The sequence below is a fragment of the Myotis davidii genome, unplaced genomic scaffold (assembly GCF_000327345.1).
Source record: "Myotis davidii unplaced genomic scaffold, ASM32734v1 scaffold595, whole genome shotgun sequence".
NCBI classification, from domain to species: Eukaryota; Metazoa; Chordata; class Mammalia; order Chiroptera; family Vespertilionidae; genus Myotis; species Myotis davidii.
The window spans coordinates 616,983-642,263 of NW_006286790.1; the positions used below are offsets into that span (position 1 = coordinate 616,983).

A 25,281-nucleotide genomic window follows, 5' to 3' on the forward strand; every position below is an offset into this window, starting at 1 on the left:
CTCCGCCTGCCGCCGTCACGTGACGGGGCACCAGGTCCAGCCTATTGCTGATGCTGCAGCGCGGTATTCGTCATGGAGCTGGCACCGCGGATCTGTCTCCTGTTCCTGCCACTGCTGCTGCTTCTGGGCCCGAGTACTGGTAGGTTCGGGCAAAAGATGTATCAGTGACCGGTGCCTTCTTCTCTCTCCAGGGATGAGAGTCTGCTAGTACGTTTGTGCTTTTTAAAGCAAATCTCGTTTCCCCTGTGCCTTTGAACCTCTGTCGGCTTTCTGTCGGTTTGTTTTCTAATTGAAAGTGCTTTTCTAGCGCCCTCACCCCCCCCCCTTTTTTTCTTTTTGGCTCTGAGTGATCTGGTACTCCCTTCTTCCCTAGGTAGAAACATTTGTGGAAAATGTATGATTTGGAGATCAATGAGGTTTCCACAATCTTAACGCCATCCCCCTCCTCCTGCTGTCACTGGCTGTTTAAAAAGACTGAAAAATCCTACCCCGAATGGGCCGTTTCGTTGAGAGAAGGCCTTTTCCCCCTTCACTTGATCAGAACGGACAAAATAATGTCTCCCCTCATCAGGGTCCTTTTTGGCAAAAACAAATTCGTGTTTAAAGGGTGACTTGCAAATAGATTTTCAGTCTCCTCCTCCCCCATCGCCCCCAACAAAATATTTCCTGGTCTGAATCAACAGAATTCCACTGGCCACACAAACTTGCCTTGTGACCTTAGGCAAGTTGCTTAACAACTGTTTTTCCTTTTTTGTAAAATGGGGATCATATGTCCTTCAGTTTGTGTCTAGGAAATGTCAAGTATGTTGAGCCCCAAATTTTAACAGTGGTAACACTCAGGGTAGAGAGGAATATGAGGGCATAGGTCAAAAGGGACCAGAGCCTTATCTATCATTTTCAAGGAGACCTCATTCTTGTGTTATTTGTATACAGACTCTTATAGCCATATCTAGCAGTTCTGTTTTTCTCCTCAAGACACTTTTTGGTTTTCTTAATCTCTAGCCTTATCAGTTACAAACAGCATTGTCTCCTCATCTATTCCCTTCTCTTCTCAAGACCAGTTTTTTGTTCTTTTACTTGCTGCAGAGGCTTGAAATTTAAGAAAGGAAGAAGTGAAAGGTAGAAAATTCCAGTCCCCAAGGGTAATCCCTAAGTCAGCCTTTTCCTCCTTACTTATGCATTCATTGGTTGATTCTTTTATTATTATTATTTTTATTGATTTTTTACAGAGAGGAAGGGAGAGGGATAGAGAGTTAGAAACATCGATGAGAGAGAAACATTGATCAGCTGTCTCCTGCACCCCCCCTACTGGGGATGTGCTCACAACCAAGGTACATGCCCTTGACCAGAATCGAACCTGGGACCCCCTCAGTCCGCAGGCCGACGCTCTATCCACTGAGCCAAACCGGTTACGGCCATTGGTTGATTCTTGTATGTGCCCTGACCAGGGATTGAACCTGCAACATTGATGTATTATTGGGTGACAACAACCAAATTATCTAACCAACTGAATTACCTGGCTAGGACTTGATGTAGTTTTTTCTTTTCTTTTTTTAATATATTTTATTGACTTTTTACAGAGAGGAAGGAAGAGGGATAGAGAGTTAGAAACATTGATGAGAGAGTAACATCGATCAGTTGCCTCCTGCACACCCCCTTCTGGGAATGTGCCCACAACCAAGGTACATGCTCTTGACCGGAATCGAACCTGGGACCCTTGAGTCCAGAGGCCGACGCTCTATCCACTGAGCCAAACTGGTTACGGCTGTTTTTTTCATAACTGAAGATTTTTTCCCCTTATTTTCATAATATATTGGAGTGAGTACATTGCTTAAAATATAAGCCAAGCCATCTCTAGTCCGGCATGGCCACCTTTACTGGACTTGGAATTTATCCAGACATTAGACATCCTTCAGGAAAATCAAATTGTGCTTCTGTTTCAGGAGCCATCGTCGACCTGCCCCCAGACGAAGGCAAAGAAGTATGGGATTATGTGACTGTCCGGAAGGATGCCCACATGTTCTGGTGGCTCTATTATGCCACCAACCCCTGCAAGAACTTCACCGAACTGCCCCTGGTTATGTGGCTGCAGGTAAAAGTGGCTTCGCTGCCTGGACAGGTTTGAGGCCAAGTTTCCCCCACTAACCTGTTGCTTGCTCTTAAGGGCTCACAGCTCAGCCAGTGATCAAGACCTGGGCCAGCAGCCAGCCAGGGGTCCCCTAGGCTTGGGGGTTCGGCACCCTTCTGACGTAGGCCAAGCCAGTGGTATACCAAAGAGGGCAAATCACAGAGGGAGGGGTTCTGTTACCATGTTTGTTTGTTTGTTTGAGCCCAGGCAGTAGCAGAAACCTTTACCTGAAGCTTCTGAGGGCAAATTGGACTATATACTGATAGAAAGTGTTTTGAACAGTTCCGAAGCAAAGGCTGAGGTACCCTGACTGGCTCCTCCCATCTCTGTTTCCCAATCCTTTCCCAGCCCCTAACTTCTTGCCCCCAGAAATACTGATCTTTTGAAAGCACTCAGCCTCTTGTATCGTAGTATTAAACGTCGGGCCTTCTCCTTCTCCCTAGATGTGTCTGCGTTCTGATCTTGAGCTTTGCCTGCAGGGTGGAAGGTCTGGAACTGGTGAAGAGGCATTTGGGGGCAGGCAGAGGATTCTTCCTTGCATTCCTAAAATATCTGCCCAGTGATGGTCCGCACCCACCTGGAAGACCCATCTCCTGGGAGGCGTTGAGGAGCGTGGTCTTGCTCAGGCTCTGGAAACTGTAGGCCTGGCCCAGCGGGGGCTCCAGGTCGCTCACCACTAATAGGGCACCCTGGTACTCACTTGCGTAGGATGCAAATGTCACTTCTTGCAAAAACGTCAGTGATCAAAAGCAGCCGCCCAGTGCCCCGGGTCCATGCGGACCTTCTGGTGAGATAGAGCAAAGATGAGCGGTTTGCCAGGAGGGGCCATTCCCTCAGGATTATCAAAGCAGCTCCTTTGATGAGCTGCAGGTGAGGCTTAGCCAAGGGTGCAGATATGAAAATGCCGCAGACACACCCATACGTGTAGCCCGGGAACTTCTGCCCACCCCGGGTGGCAGGTCGTTGGGGAGAGCCCAGCAGCGGACAAGCCCAGGCCTGCCATTCCTGGGACCTGGGTACCCGGTGCCTTCCTGCCGCTTAGAGCTACGGCAGGCAAGGCACTTCGCTTTTCTGGGCTTTGCTGTCTAATCCGGGGTATTTTGTTACAACTTTCCATTAATTAGCAGAACTTTTCCATCCCGGAGTGAAAGCTTACATGGGAGCAAAAGCAGAAGTGCTGAGGCTGGGGTGGAGCCGGGGCTGAGTCCCACCCACTGGACCTCCCCTTGGTCACGCGCTGCCCTCAGGCACTTTCTGGGGTTTCTTGAGTGCAATTTGAAAAACACCCGAGTGGAGAAGGTGCAAACCTTCCTGTGGTTGATTGTAGAGCAGGGTCCTTGTTTTATGTGATTAACCTGCCAGCATGTGAAAATCAGTTGTTGTTGGGGCTTGGGGCCTGCACTCCCTGTCCCAAGTGGAGTGGCAGTCGTCCCCTTTCAGACGGGGCAGGAGCTCCTGGCGGAGGGAGCCCTCGCTGGCACCTGATTTCCCTTCATGGTCCATGGTCCAGTCTGTGACTGGTCACTGGAACGGTGAGCCGCGGTGTTTTCCCTGCGTCACGTCTTGCGACGCCGAAGAATGAGCTCCTCGGACCAGAAGATTTAAGTAAAAGTGTGGAAAATTTGTTACAAGCAGATTCAGTCTTCCCGATGTGGAGGGGGCCCAAAGAATGGGTTGCCAGTGAAGCAAGTCGTTCTAGGAGTATATGTGTGCTACAAGCCTGCTTCATATCTATTGTGTCACTACTTGATCGATTTCCTCATTGTTCTTGCCCAGCAACGAACCTGAACTTTCTCTGTTTCTAGGTGTACATATACCTTGTTTATTGCAGGCCCTCCCTTGGTTTCCCATGACTTCCGCTCTGTATTCAAAAGCATTTCATTCTGTTTTCCAGCATGGTTGGTTTCTGTTACTGGGCTAGCTTGAACTGCCGTGTCTGCCCCTGTCTGTGTTCTACCTGCCTTTGTTTCCCAGCGGACCCCTACCCTATTTGCCTGCATTTCAAGCTAACTCCTCTCATGACCTTTGTTTAGAATGACCCCGGGAACTGAGATGCTATTGGAGGGATGGCAACTGGCTAACTAACTAATCTTCTCTTCATTTCCTCAGAGGCCCAAGGGAGAGGAAAAAGATTATGATTAAAGAACAAATAATTACTAATTCAGATGAAAAGATCTATTTTGGCCACCTGCTGAGGCAATGTGTGCTGACTGCTCTGGGCAGGTCTTTGAGAATCCAGGTCACCTCGTCTGAGTGGAGTAGTGAGCTGTTCCGTTCCGCATGTCACTTGGCTCACTGACACATTTACCGTATTTGAGAGCCACTGGAGTGTCCCTGGCCACCACAGCACCCCACCCCAAAGTTGCAGACAAAGATTTGGTAGTCAGATGTTCTCAAATAGAGCAGAAGTGTCCTCCAGCCAGCTTCCCGCTGTCCTTGACTGGGGAGGTCATCTCCTGTAGCCACAAAGAGCATCAGAAGCAGCGTGGGAGCCCTTACTGGTTTGGCTCAGCGGATAGAGCGTCGGCCTGCGGACTGAAAGGTTCCAGGTTCGATTCCGGTCAAGGGCATGTACCTTGGTTGTGGGCACAGCCCCAGTAGGGTGTGCAAGAGGTAGCTGATCGGTGTTTCTCTCTCATCGATGTTTCTAACTCTATCCCTCTCCCTTCCTCTCTGTAAAAAATCAATAAAATATATATATTTTTAAAAAACAGCATGGGAGGGTGGGGGTGGGCAGTACTCTTTTATTCGAGGACAAAAGTCCCGGAGTCCAGTCCTGGTAGAGCCCCTAATTTCCATGTCCCCTTCCTGGGCCTTATTGCTCATTTTTGAGGGGCCAGCCAGACAAGGTGCCTGAAAGTCAGTGAGTCCCTGGCTGGCCAGGATTCAAGTTTGGGGAATCAGAGGTAGGAAAGTTCCCTGTGGGGGCTCTTGGCCCAGGTCTGTACCTTTTAAAATAGATTTTTATTGATTTCAGAGAGGAAGGGAGAGGGAGAGAGATGGAAACACGAATGATGAGAGAGAATCATTGACCGGCTGCCTCCTGCACGCCCAGGGTGTGCCCCTTTCAGAAAGATGTCAGCCGTTCCCCGGGGCTCAGTTAGTGCAGGAGTCCCTGGATCACCAGGTAAATTGTGCCTTCATGCAGGGTTGGCGCAGCCATCGCTAAATCATAAATCGTTCATAGTGAGTGTGGTCATCATTGTAATGATTACGGTTTTACTAACATTTCCTCAGGATTAACGTTGGTTTCTTTTCTCTTCCACAGGGCGGTCCGGGCGGATCCAGCACTGGATTTGGAAACTTTGAGGAAATCGGGCCCCTTGACTCTGATCTCAAACCACGAAAAACTACCTGGGTACTGTGAGCGTGGCCTGGCCTCACCCTGGGCTCACCCTGTGCTGGGCGGAGTCACAAGTTTAGCAGTACTGTCCCTCCACCCCCACCCCCACTCCCACCTCCCATCTCTCTTGCCTTCGTGACCTTTCTCTCCACTTGCCCACAGAAGCCACTCTAGCGGACACCTGGACCCTGTCACTACCCACACTTTGGCTGTCTCTGCAATCTGACTCGGGTCCCACCCTCTGGCCACAGGCTCCCATCCTTTCCCCTGCTTCTTGACTTCTTCAAGACTTCAAGGCCACTGTCCTCTGCCCTTTTGATGGTCTCTATCTCCCACCTTATCTTCATTCCCAGCTACACTTCCTCCTCTAACCCCTCAGGTCAGCACCCCACCCCTACCCCCTGGCTCCCTTATCCTTCTTCCTCTGTAACCTCTCCGCACTCAAACTTGGGTCAGTCCCACTGTCTCCCTGCTCAGCTCCTACCCTCTGCCCCTACCCCCAGACTGCCAAAACCTGGAGGGCAAAGCCACACTGTTGTCAGGGTGGGGCTGCTGCCCAGTTGTGGGCTTAGCTCAGGGCCCGGCCACGCCCTGCTCTGGGCTTCTGCTCTGCTCCTTTCCCGATACCACTGGCTGCCCATGTTCCCCACCTTCCTCGGGACTCCTGCTCCAGCCATTCTCCCTCATCGGGAGCCAACCTGCCCCTCTGCCTCCCCAGGAAAACAGAGGCCATCACACATAACCAGCTACTTCCTGTCCTGGCCAATGAGTGTACTTACCTTCCTGCCCCTCTGACTCTCCTCCTGCCCATCTCAGCACAACGAGTATGGCTCACCCCTGCTTAGCATCTTTCTATTTCTTCATGTTCGTGCTAGTCTGTTTTCCAAACTGGAGGTCTTTCCCAGCCGAGATACAAATTCTCCTGACCCCACAAGTCCCACCAGCTACCCTCCTTTCTTACAAGAATTGTTTGTCTTTGCTGTTCCTTACCCAGAGCTTACCACCCAGATGCTGCAGTGTTGACTGACCCTCAGAGCTGGGGGCTGAGGCGGGAAGAGTGGGTACTGGGGAGCCCAGCATGTTGACGCTCGGATGTGGTGCCTGTATTATTTCCCCTGTGGCCATGACAAGGTTGGGAAGCACTGCCCTAACCCATGGCAGTGTGTCCCCCTCACTCCGCGATAGCCGTTGTCCCCAAGGGTGTGCTGGCTTCCCAGTTCCAAGGCCACTAGGTCCTTCTTGCCATTCGTCTTCATTGGACTCCTTTGCAGCACTGTTGCAGGTGCCATTCTTAGGTGTTGCGATCTCCCAGCACACTGTCCTTGGTTACTCTCTTTTCTGTGTGTTCTTCAGCAGCCCCATTCTCTAATGTCACATAGAAGGTTGAATATGTGACATTCAGCCACATGGAGACATCTAAGAGGCAAGAGCCAAAAGAGTTCTGGGGCAAAAGTTCTGAGCTATAGACACTGACTTGGGAGGCATAAGCTGGCTTCTGCTTATCTCCAGCCGCATCTCCCAGCATCTGTCCACATGTACTCTACCTTCAGGCCCCTGCACGGGCAGTTTCCTTGGTTTGGACTTCAGTCCTGTGGCCACCCATTCACAACCCAGCTCACCATATTCACATCTACTATTCTTTAAGACTCAATGCAGGATCCCCTCTTCCTTAATATTCCCTCTGAGTCCTTTGACTCTCTTGTTTGTCTCCACACTCCACTCCTTTTACTTACTCTTGCCTTAGGGTCTTTGCACATGCTGTTCCCACAGCCTGGAACATCCTGTACTCACTTCCAACTGAAATTCCACTTCCACTTGCAGTAGCAGAGGGCCTCACTGGCTTGTCCTCCTCAAGCCTCCCAGAACTAAGAGGGTAGCATGACTGGGGCAGAGAGCCTGAGTGAGGAATGAGGAGACCTGGATCTCAGTCCTGATGCTGTCCAAGTGCTGACCTGGGACAAGTTCTGGGCCCTTTCTGCGCTTTCATTTCCTGATGAGTAAAGGACATGGCTGGACTGTGTCATCACTAAGGATCCTTCCGGATGTAAAATTCTGTATCTCTAAGCCTCTTTTTTTTAAAAAAAATATATTTTATTGATTTTTTGCAGAGAGGAAGGGAGAGGGACAGAGTTAGAAACATCAATGAAAGAGAAACATTGATCAGCTGCCTCCTGCACACCCCCTACTGGGGATGTACCTGCAACCAAGGTACATGCTCTTGACCGGAATCGAACCTGGGACCCTCCAGTCCACAGGCTGACGCTCTATCCACTGAGCCAAACTGGCCAGGGCTCTCTAAGCCTCTTTAGAGCGGACATTAGAATAAGCTCTCTGCTTGTAGTTCCAGGCCAGTGTGGAAGTTGGCTCTGTCTTGAAGAGAACAGATGTGTGGTCTTCAGACCTTGGATGTATTGTCAGCTACTGCTCAGACTCACTGCTCGATTCCCCTGCACTAATGTATTACGTTTAGAACATTTGTATCGTGTGAAAAGTGACAGCTTAGATCAGTGGTTCTCAACCTTCTTAATGCTGCGACCCTTTAATACAGTTCCTCATGTTGTGGTGACCCCCAATTTCACTGTTACAAATTGAACATAAAGCATAGTGATTAATCACAAAAACAAGATGTAATTATATATGTGTTTTCTGATGGTCTTAGGCGACCCCAGTGAAAGGGTCATTCGACCCCCAAAGGGGTTGCGACCCACAGGTTGAGAACCCCTGGCTTAGATGCTCTGATCCCAGGTATATGCTAATCTTTCCTTCTTGCCTCTCCTTTGCTTTGCCACAGTAGTCTATGTTCCTGTCCCTTATTTTTAAAAATCCCTTTTAGCAACAGCATCAGAAGCACACTCATATCCTCGCTCGTGTTTTTGATGAGCTCACACAAGATGATCAAAAGATAATCAGTGCCCTACCCAATTTGGCTCAGTGGATAGAGCATCATCCCTCAGACTGAAGGGTCCCAGGTTCGACTCTGGTCAGGGGCACGTACCTCAGTTGCAGACTCCATCCCCAGCCCTGGTTGTGGGGCATGCAGGAGGCAACCAATCCATGTGTCTGTCTCTCAAATCCATGTTTCTGTCTCTCCCCCTCCCTTCCAATGGAAAAATATCCTCGGGTGAGGATTAACAACAACAAAAAAGATAATTGGTGACTGCCTGCCTGACTGGAACATTTGCTTTTTCTCTGTGGCATGCAGCTCCAGTCTGCCAGTCTCCTGTTTGTGGACAACCCCGTGGGCACTGGGTTCAGTTATGTGGACAAGGACGGCATGTATGCCAAAGACCTGGCCATGGTGGCATCGGACATGATGGTTCTCCTGAAGTCCTTCTTCAGTTGCCGCCCGGAGTTCCAGGTGAGCAAAGCCCCAGGAACAGCCGAGCAAGGGGCTAGCAGTAGGGACACTGTGTCCACCAGGATCCCCTTCCCCGAGAGCGCAGCGCCCGGCTGATTCCAGGGAAACCTTTCTACGCCCCAGATGGGGTTGTGGGCTTTTGTTTCTGTCCTCGCTCAAGGTGGTTTTGAGCTTGAAGGAGCGACCCTGGGCCAGTATTCTAAGCAGACGTAGTAACCAGATACGGGGAGGGAGAGAGACTACGCAAAGCGGATTTGTCAGGCCATGACGTGCAGTAGAAATTTGAAATGAATTCGTGTGAATAAGAAGATATTCAGGATGTTTAGCTCTTTGTCAATTCCTTTTCTTGCCAGACGATCCCGTTCTACATTTTCTCAGAGTCCTACGGAGGAAAAATGGCTGCTGGCATTGCTCTAGAACTTCATAAGGTAACAAGGAAGATGACTTTGTCGTCTTGGTTTCACCCAGAAACGGACTGTTTTAATGTCCATTTTTAATTCTCAAGTAGGTCAATAATTTCCCTAGGAGTTTCCAAATGATGTTTTTCTCCTGTTGTTCTGTTCACTTCTATTAGCTTCTATTCCTCCAGGAAGTGGAACTTGCCCTCATCATCAGGGACTAGTTAGGTAACTTGAAATAAGTTCCTTCTGGAAAAGCCAGAAAAATGCCTAATTCCTTCACTTTCATGACCAATGTTCAAAGTCAGGCTATTCATTGTTTTCTTATTTTAGATATCTGAATAACTTGTGCAGTCACATAATTCAAAATTCCAAAACTATACAAGGGATAACGTAACAATTCTCTCCCTTGCCTCTGTTCCCCCGCCTCTAAGGCAACCTCTGTTTCTTCTATACCTTTCCAGAGGTATGTCATGCCTATAAAAGCTAATTCACAGATTTTTTTTCTTGTTTTTATTCAAATTATAGTACTTACTATACACTATACTATATTTCTTTTTAATTCAACAATATAGCTTAGAGATGTTTTCGTATCAGTTTATAAAGAACTCCTCATTTTTTGTTTTTTTTGTTTATTTGTTTTTATCCTCACCCAAGGATATTTTTTCCCATTGATTTCTAGAGAGAGTGGGAGGGAGAGAGACACAGAGAAACAGAGAGAGAGAAACATTGACGTGAGAGAGACACATTGATTAGTTGCCTCCTGCATTCGCCCCAACCAGGGCTGGGGGACCTGCAACCTAAGTACATGCCCTTGACTGGGAATTGAACCCGAGACCCTCTGGTCTTCGGGCCAATGCTCTAACCACTGAGCACCGGCCAGGGCTTTGTTGTTTTTTAAATTGCATCATGTACCATGGAAATAGTCATAATTCACTTAGCCTATCCTATGATATGCAGATTGTTTCCAATTTCCTGCTACTGTATTACTGTTAAGTGAAAAAAGGAGGGTAGGGAAGAGGAGTATGAGCTCCTAGTCCTAAGGCCTCCTCCCACCCTTGGGGACCCCCTTCAGTGACTGCAGCGTGGGCAGTGAAGACTGTTCCCAAGGAGCCCTCTGAGAAATCGGGCCTTGGGGCAGTGTCCCTCCTAAAAAGATAGGGGATGCGCCAGACCCCACACACACCCTGCCCACACCCTTGTGAAACGAGTAGAGAGAAACTCAGCAGTTCCCACTCATTTTGCAAAAGGTGTCAGGAAGGAGTTACTCTGGTTCTCTTGAGGGTATCAGGTCTTCGGAGACCTGGGGACTCCTGGAAAGGGTGGGCAGAAGTTTTCTGGGCTCGGAAGGCAGTGTGTGAAGACGGGGCTCCCTCCTGTTGAGTCCCTTTGGCAAGAATGTTTCTTGGCTCCTTCTCTTTCAGGCCATTCAGCAAGGGACCATCAGGTGCAACTTTTCTGGGGTTGCTTTGGGCGACTCCTGGATCTCCCCTGTAGGTAAGTATGGAATTTTTAGACATTTCCTTACTTCCTTTCCCCACCCTTCCCTGGACCTTGGGGCTGTGTTGTCCAGAAAAAAGAACAAGGCAATGGAATTTTTCTGAGTCCTTAGAGAAGTGAACACAGAATGTGTGTGCCCCAGGGCCATCCAAGAAATTTGGGGGGGAGAACTCATTTACACAGCATCCACCGTGGGCTGCTATGGACTGAACTTCATCCTCTTATTTGATTCTTATAACAAAAGAATCAAATTTTACAGTCGGAGACATTCTAAAGCGAGTATATCAAACCCGCGGCCCGCGGACCACATGCGGCCCATAACGAATATTTTTGTGGCCCAGCCAATATAACGGTGTGAGCAGTTATTTACAGTTATGAAAGGAAATAAGTCTCCTGTCAGACCCAGAATTACTGACACTCACCTTGGGTCAGTTTTGAAAGCAATCACTGCGAACAAGATTTCCCCCAAAGTAGGAAAGATAGTAGCAGAGAAGAGATGCCACGTGTCAAGAAGAAAACTGTAATTTTTATCATTGCTCTTGTTCTTTTTAAAAATATATATATTTATTGGTTTTTTACAGAGAGGAAGGGAAAGGGATAGAGAGTTAGAAACATCGATGAGAGAGAAACATCGATCAGCTGCCTCCTGCACACCCCGTACTGGGGATATGCCCGCAACCAAGGTACATGCCCTTGACAGGAATTGAACCTGGGACTCTTCAGTCCGCAGGCCGACGCTCTATCCACTGAGCCAAACTGGTTAGGGCTCTTGTTCTTTTTTTTTATACTATACTTTTCAAAATAAACCTACGTTTCTATGAAAATTGAAGCTTTTGTTTTTTTGTGGCCCACATAAACTTAAACCTTGTTTATTTGGCCCGTGTCAGCCTTTGAGTTTGACATGTTTGTTCTAAAGGCCCTCAGGGGTGATGGAATTTGCTCTCTGACACACAGAATGGCATGGTCAGGAGTCAAACCCAAGTCTTGTCATCCTGTCCCCTGATGTGAGCATGAGCATTGGGGTGAACACCTCCTCTGTTGCTCATGTTGATGAGACAAGGTTAGTTAGCATCAGGTGCTGCAACTCAGGTGCATAGTTTCATAACTTGAGCATCAGCATCCTTGTTGGGAGTACAGATAAAAGTTATTTATGTTGCAGACTTCCGGGGTGTGACTTCAGACATCTGAAATAGTCACCTTGCCCGGTGGTGTGGCTCTGTGGTTGAGTGTCGAACAATAAACCAGGTCATGGTTTGATTCCCGGTCAGGGCACATGCCCAGGCTGTGGGCTCACTCCCCTAGTAGGGGGCATGCAGGAGACAGCTGCTCAGTGAGTCTCTCTCATCATTGATGTTTCTCTCTCTCTCTCCTTCTCCCTCCCTCTCTCTGAAATCAATTAAAACATATTAAAATAGTCACCCAAGTGGGTTCACGCTAACATAGGATTCAGAATCAGCCCTGTTGACAGTTGGGTCATAGAATTCTTTGTGGGGAGTGGTGCTGTGCAGTGTAGGACCATCTCTGCCCTTTGGATGCCAGTGTTTCCACTCCAGTATGATAATCGAAAATATTTCCAGACATTATCAAATGTCCCCAGGGGGACAGAATTACCCCGGGTTGAGAACTACCGCTCTAACCTAACAAAAGCTGACTTTTCACAGGCAAAACCAAATTATAAAGTTAGGAATCAGGAGAGAGTTTTCCGTGGAGGAGGGAGGGGAATAAGCTAGACAGGGACATGAGGGACCTTTCTAGGCAGTTTGTGCTCCATCTCTTGACTGAGGTGGTCGTTACATGGGAGTAAATGCGTTTACAGAGCCATGTCCCTAATGGATTCAGGACTTGGAATGGTTATTTCTTGCCCTCATTCTTGGCATCTCCAGGGAATAATGGCATAACCGAGATCCGAGTCATCATTGAGAGGAGGGCTGCTACTTGTTTGTCCTTCCTGGATGGACCTCCTAGGACAACAGGAAGCAGCAGATGCCTTGATCAGAAGCACAAGAGTCTAGCAGGGTTCTTGCCAGATGCCTCACTCAAAATTACAGCACTGGCTCCCACACTTCCTCCTGGGGTCTCCTCAGTTTCACAACACGAAGCACTTTGCATGTGTTAACTTCCTTTAATCCTTACAACAGCTCCATGGGATCGATGCTGTTATTATCCCGATTTTAGAGATGATGAAACTCAGAGAGGTTAAGCAATTTTTCTAGAGTCACACAGCTAAAGCCAGGACTCAAATCCAGGCAGCAGCCACTGGAATCCATGCACTTAACCATTATACGACGTTTCCTCCAGTAGACCTATTAATTTGAACCTCATAGCCTTACAAGTGCTTTTCATCTTGTCCAAAATCTTTTCACCTTGCCATGACCCCCCCTTTGACTCTTCCTGTCCAGATCTTAGTCCCTCCTTCCAGACCACTTTAAGTATCACCCCTTCATCTCAGAAGTACTACCCTTTTGAGGGAGAAGTCCTGTTAATTTCATGAACAATTACTACTGGCCTGCTGGGTAGTAGGTATTGTGTCAGGTGCTGGGAAAGACATACAAATGTGTTCCATGTCCTCAGTTCAGTATTGGAGCCATAGAACTATTTGTAACTATTTAAATTTAAATTAATTAAAATACAATGAAATTCTTTTTCTTTTTTTTATTGATTTCAGAGACGAAGGGAGAGGGAGAGAGAGATAGAAACATCAGTGATAAGAGAGAATGATCGGTCGGCTGCCTCCTGCATGTGCCCTGACCGAGAATCAAACCGTGACCTCCTAGTTCATATGTCAATGCTCAACCACTGCGCTATACCAGCTGGGCTACAATAAAATTCTTAATTGTTCACTTAATTTCCAGTGCCCAGTAGTCACGTGTGGCTGGTGACTATTGTATTGCACCACCCAGACAGAGGATTTCCATCATTGCAGAAAATCCTCCTGGACATCTCAGGTCTGCACCAGAGGTCAGCAGACTATGACCTATAAGTCAAGTCTGCCTTGCCACCCTGCTTTGTGGATAAGTTTTTTATTGGGACGGTCACGCCCATTTATTTACATACTGTTTGGAGGCTGCAACAACAAAGTTGAGAAATTGCAGCAGCGACCTGCAAAGCCACGATATTTACTATTTGTCCCTTTAGAGAAAAAATTTGTCAATTCTTGGTCTAGATTAAGCAGGGCGTGTGTTGCATTGGAAAACTGCAGACAATTTTGCATTTCAGGAAACTAAGGCACTAGCTTACAGGTTGACTAGAGAGGTCATTGGGTAGGTAGGTTCAGGAGGGCCCAGTATGCCTGCATTTCTCAGGGTGTGTGTACTCAAGAATACCAGTCCGATGAGGTGCTACACAAAGGACTCTGTGGTCAAATAAGTTTTGGAAGTGTTAAACACGGGCTCCGCCTCCTTCAGTTTCACAGGCACATCAAAGGCTCTGTGAAGTCGTGCATTAAAGAAATGTGTTATATTTTGCATAACCCCAAAGCTATTTCACCAAAGAATGTTTTCTTTTAATACCTAGATTAAAATTCTGTAGAACTGAGGTTATTTGAAACATACTTTGAGATGGGATGCTTGGCCTTAAGGTACCACAGAAGGCTTTCAAGCAAAGGAGTGACATATTTAAATGTACTTTAAAATGTGTGATCAAAAAAAAAAATGTGTGATCCTTGGTACTTCGTTGGCTGGCACATGTTTCAATGGCACTGGCCTAACCTAGCATCATGGTAATAGTGAACTTGTCTAAATCAAGCCCCCCTGTTCTCTTTGAAGTCTTACTCATATTTATATCTTATAAAGCTCCTTACTGACTTGAGGCCCTTTGTCAGCTCTCCATATATTTGTGGGACGGAGATGAATTGATTGGCAGTATACCCACAGACACTGGAATTATGAAGTCATTAGTCTTCTTCCTTAATTAGCAACTTGGCAGAAGCTAGTGTCCCCAAATTGGAGGAGCAACCAGGAAGCAGAGCAGAAATGTGAGGGCGGGGAAATATTTTAAGCTGTCAAATGGCTTTGAAGTCTGCAGAGAAGAGCCTCAGCTGCATAAACAGCCTGCCTGTGGGGGTGCCATCTCTGGCTGACTCACTCACTGGGCCCAGTATCAGGCCAAATGAATGTGCCATTAGCGCTGCCGAGTCAACACAGGCCCTCACACCCTCCACCCTCCTCCCAGCCACGGAGACATAGCTCCTCTCCTGCATGGGCCCTGGTGCGCGAAGGGGCCCTGGGATGTAAAGCCACTGGTTCCCTCCTTCTGGCTCCTTCAGCTTTGGAAAGGAGGCTGGTTAGGTTTTTCTTGGGAAGGATGGAGCCATGACCGACTTACTTTGTTACGTGTGGTTTCCTTTAGATTCGGTGCTCTCCTGGGGACCTTACCTGTACAGCATGGTAAGTAGGTGGGGCCTCACCTCTGCGCCCTCCGTCGTCAGCAGCCCAGCAGACCTCTTCTGGCTCTGTCCTCAGGAAGGACAAAGCTAGCTGAGTGCTCCTGTGTGGTCGACACTGCTCCTTAGGGACTTCCGGTCCCTATCAAATTGGAGACCTTAAGATATAGCTAGCCTTGAGGACAAATTTAAAGAAACATCAGCACAGTTATCCCATTTCTTCAGGGACAAGAAACACAGCTTTTTAAATCCCCTCCACTCTTTATTATAAAAATGTTCAGCCCTAGCTGGTTTGGTTCAGTGGATAGAGCCTCAACCTGCGGACTGAAGGGTCCATGGTTCCATTCCAGTCAAGGGCACGTGCTCAGGTTTTGGGCTCGATTCCCAGTAGGGGGCATGCAGGAGGCAGCGGATCAATGATTCTCTCCCATCATTGATGTTTTCTATCTCTCCCTCTCTTTTCCTCTCTGAAATCAATAAAGATATATTTTTTAAATGTTCAAATATACAGGAAAGTGAAAAGATCACTATGAACACCCATATACCCACCATCTAGACTCCGTTAACATTTTGATGTATTTTTTCCATAAAAAAGATGTGGCTTGGACACTTTCGGATGTAAACTCCCCTTCCTCCTTCCCACTCTTTCTGTTACCCAGCCCTAACTGTAGCAAAGCCAGGTCTGTGTTTCTAAGCAAAGTGGGCCCTTGTGCCATTCCTTTGCCTTGCAGTCTCTTCTCGATGACCAAGGCCTGGCAGAGGTGTCTCAGGTGGCAGAGCAAGTCCTGGATGCCGTGAATAAGGGGCTCTACAAGGAGGCCACCCAGCTGTGGGCAAAAGCAGAAATGGTCATTGAACAGGTAACGGCACACGCTGGGGGTTTCTTTCCCATGACTGAAGGGCCCTGGGTTGGTGTGGGGAGGATTGGGAGGTCTATCCTGAGGTGCTCCAAAAGTCAGCTCCTGCTGCCTGTACATTAACACACGGCCTGTGATTTTTCTCCTGCGGCATCTTTGCTCGGCTCCTATGAGCTGCTCCCCCCTCACCCCCACCCCCCCCGGGCTGACTGAGCCTGCCGAGAGCTGCATTTCTTTCTGGCAGATTTACAAAGAGAAAGCTGGCCTTGGATATGGTGGAGGGCCAGGTGCCTTTCTGTTCTGCAACGTTGATAATGGAGAAATAAAGACAGCAAACAGCCAAATATACTTGTATATTTCAGAACACCGACGGGGTGAACTTCTATAACATCCTAACTAAAACTGCTCCCATGTCCACCACGAGGTCAAGCCTAGAATTCACCCAGAGCCACCTAGGTGAGTGAACCTGGAAGTTGCTGGACCCTGTCTCATTCTCTGTGCGAGATGAAACCAATTTCTTTTCAAAGCTTTATTTTATTCATTTATTTTATTTTTATTTTTAAAATTTTTATTTTTGAAGATATCATATATGTCCCCTTTTCCCCCCTATTGACCTCTTCTAGCCCGCCCTCAACCCCCACCCCCCACCCCAGGCTTCCACCACCTTATTATCTGTGTCCATGGGTTATGCATATATGCATACAAGTTTTTTAGTTGATCCCTTCCCACCCATTTACTTATTTATTCATTTATTTATTTTAAATGATAGTTGGCCTACACTGTTATATTAGTTTCAGGTGTACAACACAGTGATTCAACATCTGTACCCCTTAGAAAGTGATCACCACAGTGAGTCTAGTAACCATCTGTCCCCGGACTATAAAGCTTCATTAGTATGTAATTCACATGCCATAAAATTCACCCCTTTTGAGTGTATATGCTGTGGCTTTTAGTGCACTCACAGAGTTGTGCAATCCTCACCACAATCCGGTTCCAGACCGTTTCCCAGAAAGATCCCACATGTCGGTGTGCTGCTGATTCAGCACCAGGCAGCCACTCCTCCGCTCTCTATTCGTCTAGACTTGCCTTTTCAGGGCATCTCATAGAAATGGCTTCATGCAATAGGTCGTCTGTGGAACATCTGGCTTCTTTCACGTAGTATGTTTGAAGTTTGGAAACCAGCTTCTGCACCCTGGATGACGATGCCAGACCTCCTGCAGGCTGGGTTCAGCTGTCTTTCAGCTGCCCCAACATCACGGTGGGTGCCGCATGTGGCATCCTCCTCCTTTAGAGGCGGATCAAGGCCGCAGGGGTCCTCTAGATGCCACTGCTCGCTGGTTTCTTTTGGCCATGCTGGCTACCCTCTGCGGCCCCAAAGTACTTGAAATGCAGCAACCAGCACTGATAAATCCTCTCCAGTTTCAATGTGTTTCTGTTTTCTTCCTCCATCTGGGGTGAATCCAAGTGACACTTTTCGTTTCCCCGCCGAAAGCCTCCCTCTCCGCACAGCAGCTTGGAAAAGTCCTCCTGGTCTCATTTTCACTCCTTTGACTCACTGTGTACGTCTGTTTCAGTTCAGCTTTACCAACGTCACGTGAGACACCTGAATCGGGACGACTTAAGCCAGCTCATGAACGGGCCCATCAGAACGAAGCTCAAAATTATTCCCAAGGATTGCTCCTGGGGAGGTAACTCTTGCGACCTAATTAAGTGCCACTTGGAGTTGGGAAGGAGGTGAAGAAAGGTGCAAATTCAAAGGCCTTAGTTGGTAGAATGGGTTTTGGTGGTGGTGATGATCGTATGTTGCAGGTAGAACAGTGTTATTGTCCACATTTTGTAGAGGAGCAAAAAAAAAAAAAAAGAGTAAGTGACATGCCAGATTTGGTTCAAAGGCAGAGGTGGGTTGGGAGAGAAATGCCATGGTTGGTTACGAGGTGATAGTTGAAGCCAGGTGTGAGTACACCCTTCCCTTCACTTTCGTATCAGTTTGAAGTTTTCCACAATAGCAAGCTGAGATATAGAAAAGCCATGCCTGAGGCCACAGTTTGGTTATAGGTGTGACTTCTAGACAAAGGTCCTTTGGACAGGTTTGACCAGTTCTCTGGCCAGGCTCCTCCTGGTGCGGGATGTGGTCCAAGTGTTTACTGCCTTCTGGCCTGAAGGCCATAGTGAGGAAATGTTGGGGTCCTCAGAGACCAGGCCAGGTGGAAATCTTGGATAAGGACCCGGTTAGTCCTGTGGAAAGGCCGGGAGCCAGTGGAACGCCCAGGCTCCTGGAGGGGAAACACTCCATGCTGGGGGGAGTTTCGTTGATCCCCCCAAAGTGATGGTCTGGAGGTTTTCTAGGGCGGCCCTGTGACAGCTGCTGAGACAGGGGACACGGGCCATCCTCCCCACCTGCAGAGAGCTGAAGGCTCATCCTAGACCTGGTGTCCTCATCTCCTCCTCAGAGTTTTCTAGAAATGAAGAAAAAAGTTAATGTGATCAAATAAGAAGAATGTGGTGTCAGTGCTACAAGGGATGAGGACAGCTATGGGGAGCTGTTGTGGCGCCGAGAAGAAAACATGAGCAGCCACAGGGGCCAGGTCCAACTCAGGCTCCTGTGAGCACATGTGTGCAGCCCAGGCCCTTCATTTTATCTTCATTTACAGCGGTGTTTTCCAGCCCCTGCTCCTCTGGTGGAAGGGTGGGTCGGGTGGACAGGCCTAGTGACTACTTTTTTTCAGCCAAACTCTCTTTGGCACCGGGTGTGTCTGTCTATGTAGGTTGGGAAAGGACAGAGTGACCTTGGCCAATGCCCCCAGTGTCTTGAGTTCCAGTTTGTGGTTAAGCCTACTTGCTCTGGAGTCAGCCAGGCCTGCTTTCCTATCCCAGTTTGCCACTGACCAGCTGTTTCGACTCGGACATGTGCTGTAGCCTCTCTGAGCCTCATTTTCTTTAACCTTTGTACAAGTTAAGAGAGCTTACCTCCCAGGGTAGTGAAAAAGAGAAAATGAGATGTTGCTTATAAAGTACAGTGACTAGCAAATAAAAATAAATGCATACGCTATTGTTATTGCTCAGTATTATGATGATGGTGGAGTTGGTGGTGGTCAGGAGTCCACTGGGAATCTGTACTGACCAGCTCCTCCTGCCGGGGACTCGCCCTCCACGTGGTCACCTTCTCTTCTTGCCTGGGACTATTCCTCCACAGGCTTACTGAGGGCGAACTCTAAATTGGTCTGGGTCTGATTTGGTTTATCACTAGGGTAGCCTCACGTGTTCAAAACTTAGAACTTGGCCCTAATCGGTTTTCTCAGTGGTTAGAGCGTCAGTCCACGGACTGAAGGGTCCCAGAGTCGATTCCAGTCAAGGGCATGTACCTCGATTGCAGGCTGCATCCCCGGCGCTGGTCAGGATCCATGCAGGAGGCAACCAATCAGTGTGTGTGTCTCTCTGTCTTTCCCCCTCCCTCCCACTCTCTCTGAAAATCAATGGAATAAATATCCTTGAGTGAGGATGAATAAACAAACATAAATGCCATCACTGTCATCACCACACTTGAGAGAGCAGAGCATGTGCTGTTTATGCTTGCCTTCTGCACAACCAGCTCAGGGCATGGAGGCCCAGGCCGGTTGGTCCCTGTGGGTGAAGCATCTGTGTGTTCAGTCTTTTGGGTGCTACACCAGGCTTACATTTGGGTGCCAGTGCCCAGAATGCTCTGGGCTGGAAGGTACCTCTTATTCTGGTGGATTCCAAGCTGCTCCCTCTTTCTCCTTCCTCATGTGCAGGCCAGGCTAACAACGTCTTCCTGAACATGGAGGAGGACTTCATGAAGCCAGCCATCAGCGTGGTGGATGAGTTGCTGGAAGCCGGGGTCAACGTGACGGTGTATAACGGACAGCTCGATCTCATCGTGGACACCATGGGTAAGAACCCACTCCGAGTGGCACGTGGAGGCGGTGTCTGGGGTTGAGCTGGAAGGGAACTGGCCTCAGGCACATCCGTCTTGGGGCTGGTGACGTTGAGGTGCTAGGAAGAAGGTCATTTCCCGTTTATCCATCCACCACCCCCGCCCCCCACCTTGATTCTTGGAAGAGGGTGGAGCCACCTGAGGCTATGATCCCTCAGAGAAGTGTAGGTCCATCCAACTGTTGAGGCCCTTCGGTGTAGTTAACGAAAAAACAACACCTACCCCCACTACAAAAATAAAAAGAAGACATTTTTCTGACCACTGGACAGATGGACTATTTCATTGAGGGAAAACCTTGCAGGGTGATTTAAGACTGAACCCTAAGGACTCTGTAAAACGAAGACCCGGGGGAAGTGGTCTTTGCAGAGCCACTGTCGCACTGGCTGTCAGCGCATGCCCACTTCTGGGGTCAGCAGGGCCAGGAGAAGCACGGGGGCAGGTGCTCCGAACCAGCAGGCCAGCCAGACGTGGGGTCTGCTGGGTGTGGTGTGTTTCTTAGCATCAGCAGGACTGAATCTTTCTGTGACTTGTAAGCCAAGGGCACTAAGGACAACATGAAGAGGTTCTGCAATTCTTCCTACATTTCTGTCTAACCCGAGACTTCTCAGTCCCCCTGGCAGCTGCCACCTCCCAGTCCCAGATGGCCTCCCTCCAGAGCATAGGGCAGTAGGAGAGTGAGAGGCGGAAACTGGTCGGGCTCCCCAGCTGCTGGGTTTCCCCATAGGCCTGGGTATCACGGGAACTTGCTCAAAATGCAGACTCTCAGGCCCCACCCAGACCTACTGAGTCAGAACTTGCATTTTTACAAGGGGAAGGGTTTTTTCCCCTTTTAAAAACAATTTATTAAATTTATTGGGATGACATTGCTTAATAGGATTATATAGATTTCAAGTGTACACTTCTATAATACACCATCTGTCTATTTCATGGTATGTTCACCACCCAAAGTCAAGTCTGCTTCTGTTACCATTTATCCCCGCTTCACCCTTTTCTACCTCCCCCCACCCCCTTTCCTTCTGATAATCACCATACTGTGGTCTGTGTCTATGAATTTCTGTTTGTTTGTTGCTTTTAGTTTTATGTCCCGTATATGAGTGAAATCATATGGTTCTTGACTTTTCCCATCTGACTTATGTTGATTAGCATGATATTCTCAAGATCCATCCATGTTGTCACAAATGACAGTATTTCCTCTTTTGTTATGGCAAGTATTCCACTGTATATATGTACCACATCTTCTTTATTCAGTCCTCTACTAAAGTATGCTTAGATTGTTCCCCTGTGTTGGCCATTGTCAATAATGCTGTAATGCACATGGGGGTGCATATATCTTTATGAATAAATGTTTTCAAATTTTTCAGGTAGATGCCCAGAAGAGGGGTTGCTGGGTCATATGGTAGCTCTGTTCTTGATTTTTTGAGAGACTTCCATATGGTTTCCCATGGTGGCTGTACCAGTTTACATCACCACCAGCAATGAATGCAGGCTCCTTTTTCTCCACAACCTCTCCAACACTTGTTATTACTTGTCTTTTTTATGATGTCCATTCTAACAGCTGTGACATGGTAGTTCATTGTGTGTGTTTTTTTCATATATTTTTATTGATTTCAGAGAGGAAGGGAGAGGGAGAGAGAAAGAGAGATCAATGATAAGACAGAACCATCCATCGGCTGCCTCCTGCATGCCCCACCCTGGGGATTGAGCCTGCAATCCAGGCATGTGCCCTGACTGGGAATCCAACCGTGATCTCCTGGTCCATAGGTAGACATTCAACCACTGAGCCAAGCCAGCCAGGCTCATTGTGGTTTTGATTTGCATTTTACAAGGGTGAGTTTTATGCACATTATTATGCTTTGGGGAAAGCCAAGTTACATGAACTAGGTTGTTTGTTTGTTTTTAATTATATATGAGGGTTTATTCCAGTACTGCCGGCAGTATGGCAGAGAGGGTCATTAACAAAAATCAGCCCTGCAGCCCTCCCATAAGCCAGCTGCTTCTATAGGGTAGGACTAGATGACAGGGGGAGGTAGGGATTACAGGAATAGGGAAGTTGACAATGCAGGCTGGGGTGGGACTAGGACCTAGATTTCTTTTTACTCTGCCCCACAGTTAATGCCAGGCCCTTCTCTGTCCCTCTCATCAGGTCAGGAGGCCTGGGTCAGGAAACTGAAGTGGACGGAACTGTCCAAGTTCAATCAGCTGAAGTGGAAGCCCCTGTACAATGACCCTACATCTTCCGAAACGTCTGCTTTTGTCAAGAGCCACAAGAACCTGGCTTTCTACTGGATTCTCAAAGCCGGACACATGGTGAGAGAGGGGCTGCTTTTGTTCCAGATCTAAATCCTTCTGAGAGGGACGCCATGGGCAGCTGATTATGCCTGGGTGCACTGCCTACACGCGTTGGTCTTACAGGAAGCACTTTGGGCTTGAAAGTGTTTCAAGGTCTGTAACAAAATTCTGCCTTAAGCGCTTCATTCATTAAAGCCTAGAAATGTTAATTTAAAAGAGCAAATCTTCCTGAGAGAGTTAAACTGGGCTCTCTGTCCCTTACTCTTTTAAAATATATATATATTTTTATTGATTTCAGAGAGGAAGGGAGAGGGAGAGAGAGAGAGAAACATCAATGATGAGAGAGAATCATTGATCGGTTGCCTTCTGCATGCCCCCTACTGGGGATTGAGCCAGAAACCTAGGTGCATACCCTGACCAGGAATCGAACTGTGACCTCCTGGTTCATAGGTCGATGCTCAACTACTGAGCCATGCTGGCTGGGCTGTCCCTTACTCTTTAGTTTAAATGAATCTATGTTACTTTCCTCTTAACAGTTTGTCCTGAAGGAACAACTTGTCCTAGAGGAAGAAGGGAGACATTGTCTTTCCTTGACATTTTCAGGAAGTGGTGCTCGGTAAAGCTGGGTGCCAGTGCGTGGTGCACAGTAAGGGAGTGTCTGCCAGCAGCTTTGGCTCCGGGGGCTCCAGGATCTCAGTTTGGAAGAGGCCTTGCCTGCCGAGATGGGCAGGGGGGCTATCACACTTCTGCATTTGCAAACCGAGCCTGCTATCTTCCCTCGGTTGTAAGTTGGTGGAGTGGCTTTCTGTGGGCTGAAGGAGATGGTGGAGGGCCGAATCCACTACACACACATGCACACGTGCGCAGGCACGCACACCCTGGCCAAGGAGCCAAAGGGAGGAATCCCAGGAGGCAGAAGGCCAGGGGCTTCCCTCACGCTGTGCTTTGGTCTGGCCACGTAAACACAGAGTCTCTCTTCTTCCCAGGATGGTGGTTTCCTGTCAGGTGTTGGTTGAGAGGGACATTCAGGTGCCCTCTGGCCTGCCCTCTCCGCTTGGCTCCATTGTGCTCAGGACAGAACCTCCATAAAGAAGTGTCTGGAAAATGGGCTGAGGGGACTGGTCTTGTGTTGGCACAGCAAGCACATAGTATGTTTACCTGGATTGCTGAAGAGGTGTTAAGAGATTGGGGTGGGATGGGGGGGCAAAGACCCCTTCCCACAGGCTACTCCTTAGGGACATTACTGGCCCTCGCCTGGGGTCCGTTTTGTCCCCAGAGACTTTGGCAGTGACTGGAGACATTTTTGGTTGGCACAGTTAGGGGGAAGGTGCTGCTGGTACCTGGTGGGTAGAAGTCAGGACCCTGGTCAACATCCCACCATGCACAGGACACCCCTGTGCAGCCCAGTGTCAGCGGTGTCAAGGTTGAGAAAGCCTGATACGGAGGAAGGGGAGCTGGGGTCTCTGGTACACTCGGTCTCACAATACTGTATTTATTTACACAATTGACCACAGACGTCGTAGTCTTTTTTCTTTTTTCCAATTACAGTTTACTTTCAATATTATTTTCCTGGCTCCATGCAGTTATTACGGTATTATTGGCTATATTCCCTGAGCTGTACTTCACATCCCCGTGACTGTTCTGTAACTACCAATTTTTACTTCTAATTAAACAGCAAAAATCAAAAAAAGGGAGACCCCGGCTCCCGACCCCTTCCCCTCTGGCAACTACCAATCTGCTCTCTGTCTCTGAGTCTGTTTCCGTTTTGTTTGCTTGTTTATTTTGTTCTTTATTTTCCACACATAAGTGAATTATATGGTGTTTGCACAGACAACGTATTCTTAACCTCTCTGACCTTTAGTTTCCTCTCAAGAACTTCCCAGAAGTGAAAATGCTGAAAGTTCTCAGAGAAACTGAAGTTTCTCTTTGGTTTCCTTTATTCACTGAACAAACACTGGCGTGTCACTGTGCCAGGCACTGGAACATGGATGGCGCACCATCTCCGTGCTCATGGAGCTCACGGGCATGCGGGTCCGGCAGGCAGAGACCCTCATGACATGGGGTGAAATGCTAAGACGGGGGCCCAGCCCAGGCTGGGGGGTCCTGGGAGACTGGCCCCTAAACAATGGGCAGGAGTTAGCTAGGCAAAGGAGAATGTGGGAGCAAGGAGAGCAGTGTATGCAGGTCCAGAGGAGCCTTCAGACCGCCGAGGCCTCGGGAGGGACACTGGGCAGAGATGAGAGAGGGGAGGGAGACTGCGTACTCCGGCAAGGACCTCAGACCTTACCTGAAAGCGATGGGATGCCATCGAGGGGTCCTAAGCAAAGGCGTGAAATTACTAGGTTTGTCTACAAAGTATCATCCCAGCAGTAGAGGGCATGCGACCAGCCTGGGGAAGCTCACCACTCTAGGAGGCTTTTCTGGTCACTCAGAAGGGAGAGACATGGAGGAATTTAAGGGAGAATGGACAGGAATTGGTAACTGCCTGTAGAACAGCCAGGTGGGGTGCCCATAAGGCAACTGAATATATAAACCGTATACATGTGCATCTGGAGTCAAGTGTTTGTCCTTGAAGACAGAGATTTGGGGATCAAATATGGAAAAGGCCCTGGGTGCACCAGTACTTCAGAGATAGGAGGCAAGGCCCAGGCCGGGTAGCTCAGGTCAGTTGGTAACAGCATCATCCCGATACATCAAGGTTGTGGGTTCAATCCCCGGTCAGGGCACATGCAAGAATTAACCAATGAATGCATAAATAAGTGGGACAAGAAATCAATGTCTCTCTCTCTCAGATTAAAAAATAATTTTTTAAAAAATTAAAAAGAAAAAGAGATAGGAGGCAAAAGAAGGAGCCACAAATGAGACTTGAGAAAGAAGCAGCCAGAAAAGTAGGAGGGAGACCAGGGACATGTGGCATCCTCAAAGCAGAGGAGCCAGTGATGTCTAATGCTGCGGGGAACTCGGGTAAAGGACTGACATGTAAGGAACGGTTTGGGTGTACTGATGTGTGTAATCCTTTGTAGTGAATGGCAGGCTCTAAAGCCAGCAGGGAGAGGTTGGAACAAACGACTGAGC

At 48.3% G+C, this 25,281-nt stretch overlaps 1 protein-coding gene across 2 annotated transcripts in view; it reads left to right on the forward strand.

The window, feature by feature from the left end:
- Window positions 1-25: 25 nt before the first annotated feature.
- Window positions 26-25,281, forward strand: part of SCPEP1 (serine carboxypeptidase 1) — a 27,044-nt gene continuing 1,788 nt past the window's right edge. The window contains exons 1-12 of one of the 2 annotated variants that reach the window (XM_006758675.2): window positions 26-139; window positions 1,944-2,092; window positions 5,397-5,486; window positions 8,674-8,829; window positions 9,183-9,257; window positions 10,652-10,724; window positions 15,075-15,112; window positions 15,840-15,968; window positions 16,328-16,421; window positions 17,540-17,653; window positions 19,736-19,873; window positions 22,061-22,224. In XM_006758675.2, coding sequence (XP_006758738.1) covers window positions 73-139; window positions 1,944-2,092; window positions 5,397-5,486; window positions 8,674-8,829; window positions 9,183-9,257; window positions 10,652-10,724; window positions 15,075-15,112; window positions 15,840-15,968; window positions 16,328-16,421; window positions 17,540-17,653; window positions 19,736-19,873; window positions 22,061-22,224 — 1,287 coding nt within the window. In that variant the 5' untranslated portion in view covers window positions 26-72. Of the gene's footprint in view, window positions 208-1,943; window positions 2,093-5,396; window positions 5,487-8,673; window positions 8,830-9,182; window positions 9,258-10,651; window positions 10,725-15,074; window positions 15,113-15,839; window positions 15,969-16,327; window positions 16,422-17,539; window positions 17,654-19,735; window positions 19,874-22,060; window positions 22,225-25,281 lie in introns of both variants that reach the window. The other variant, XM_015560615.1, reaches the window with a different exon arrangement.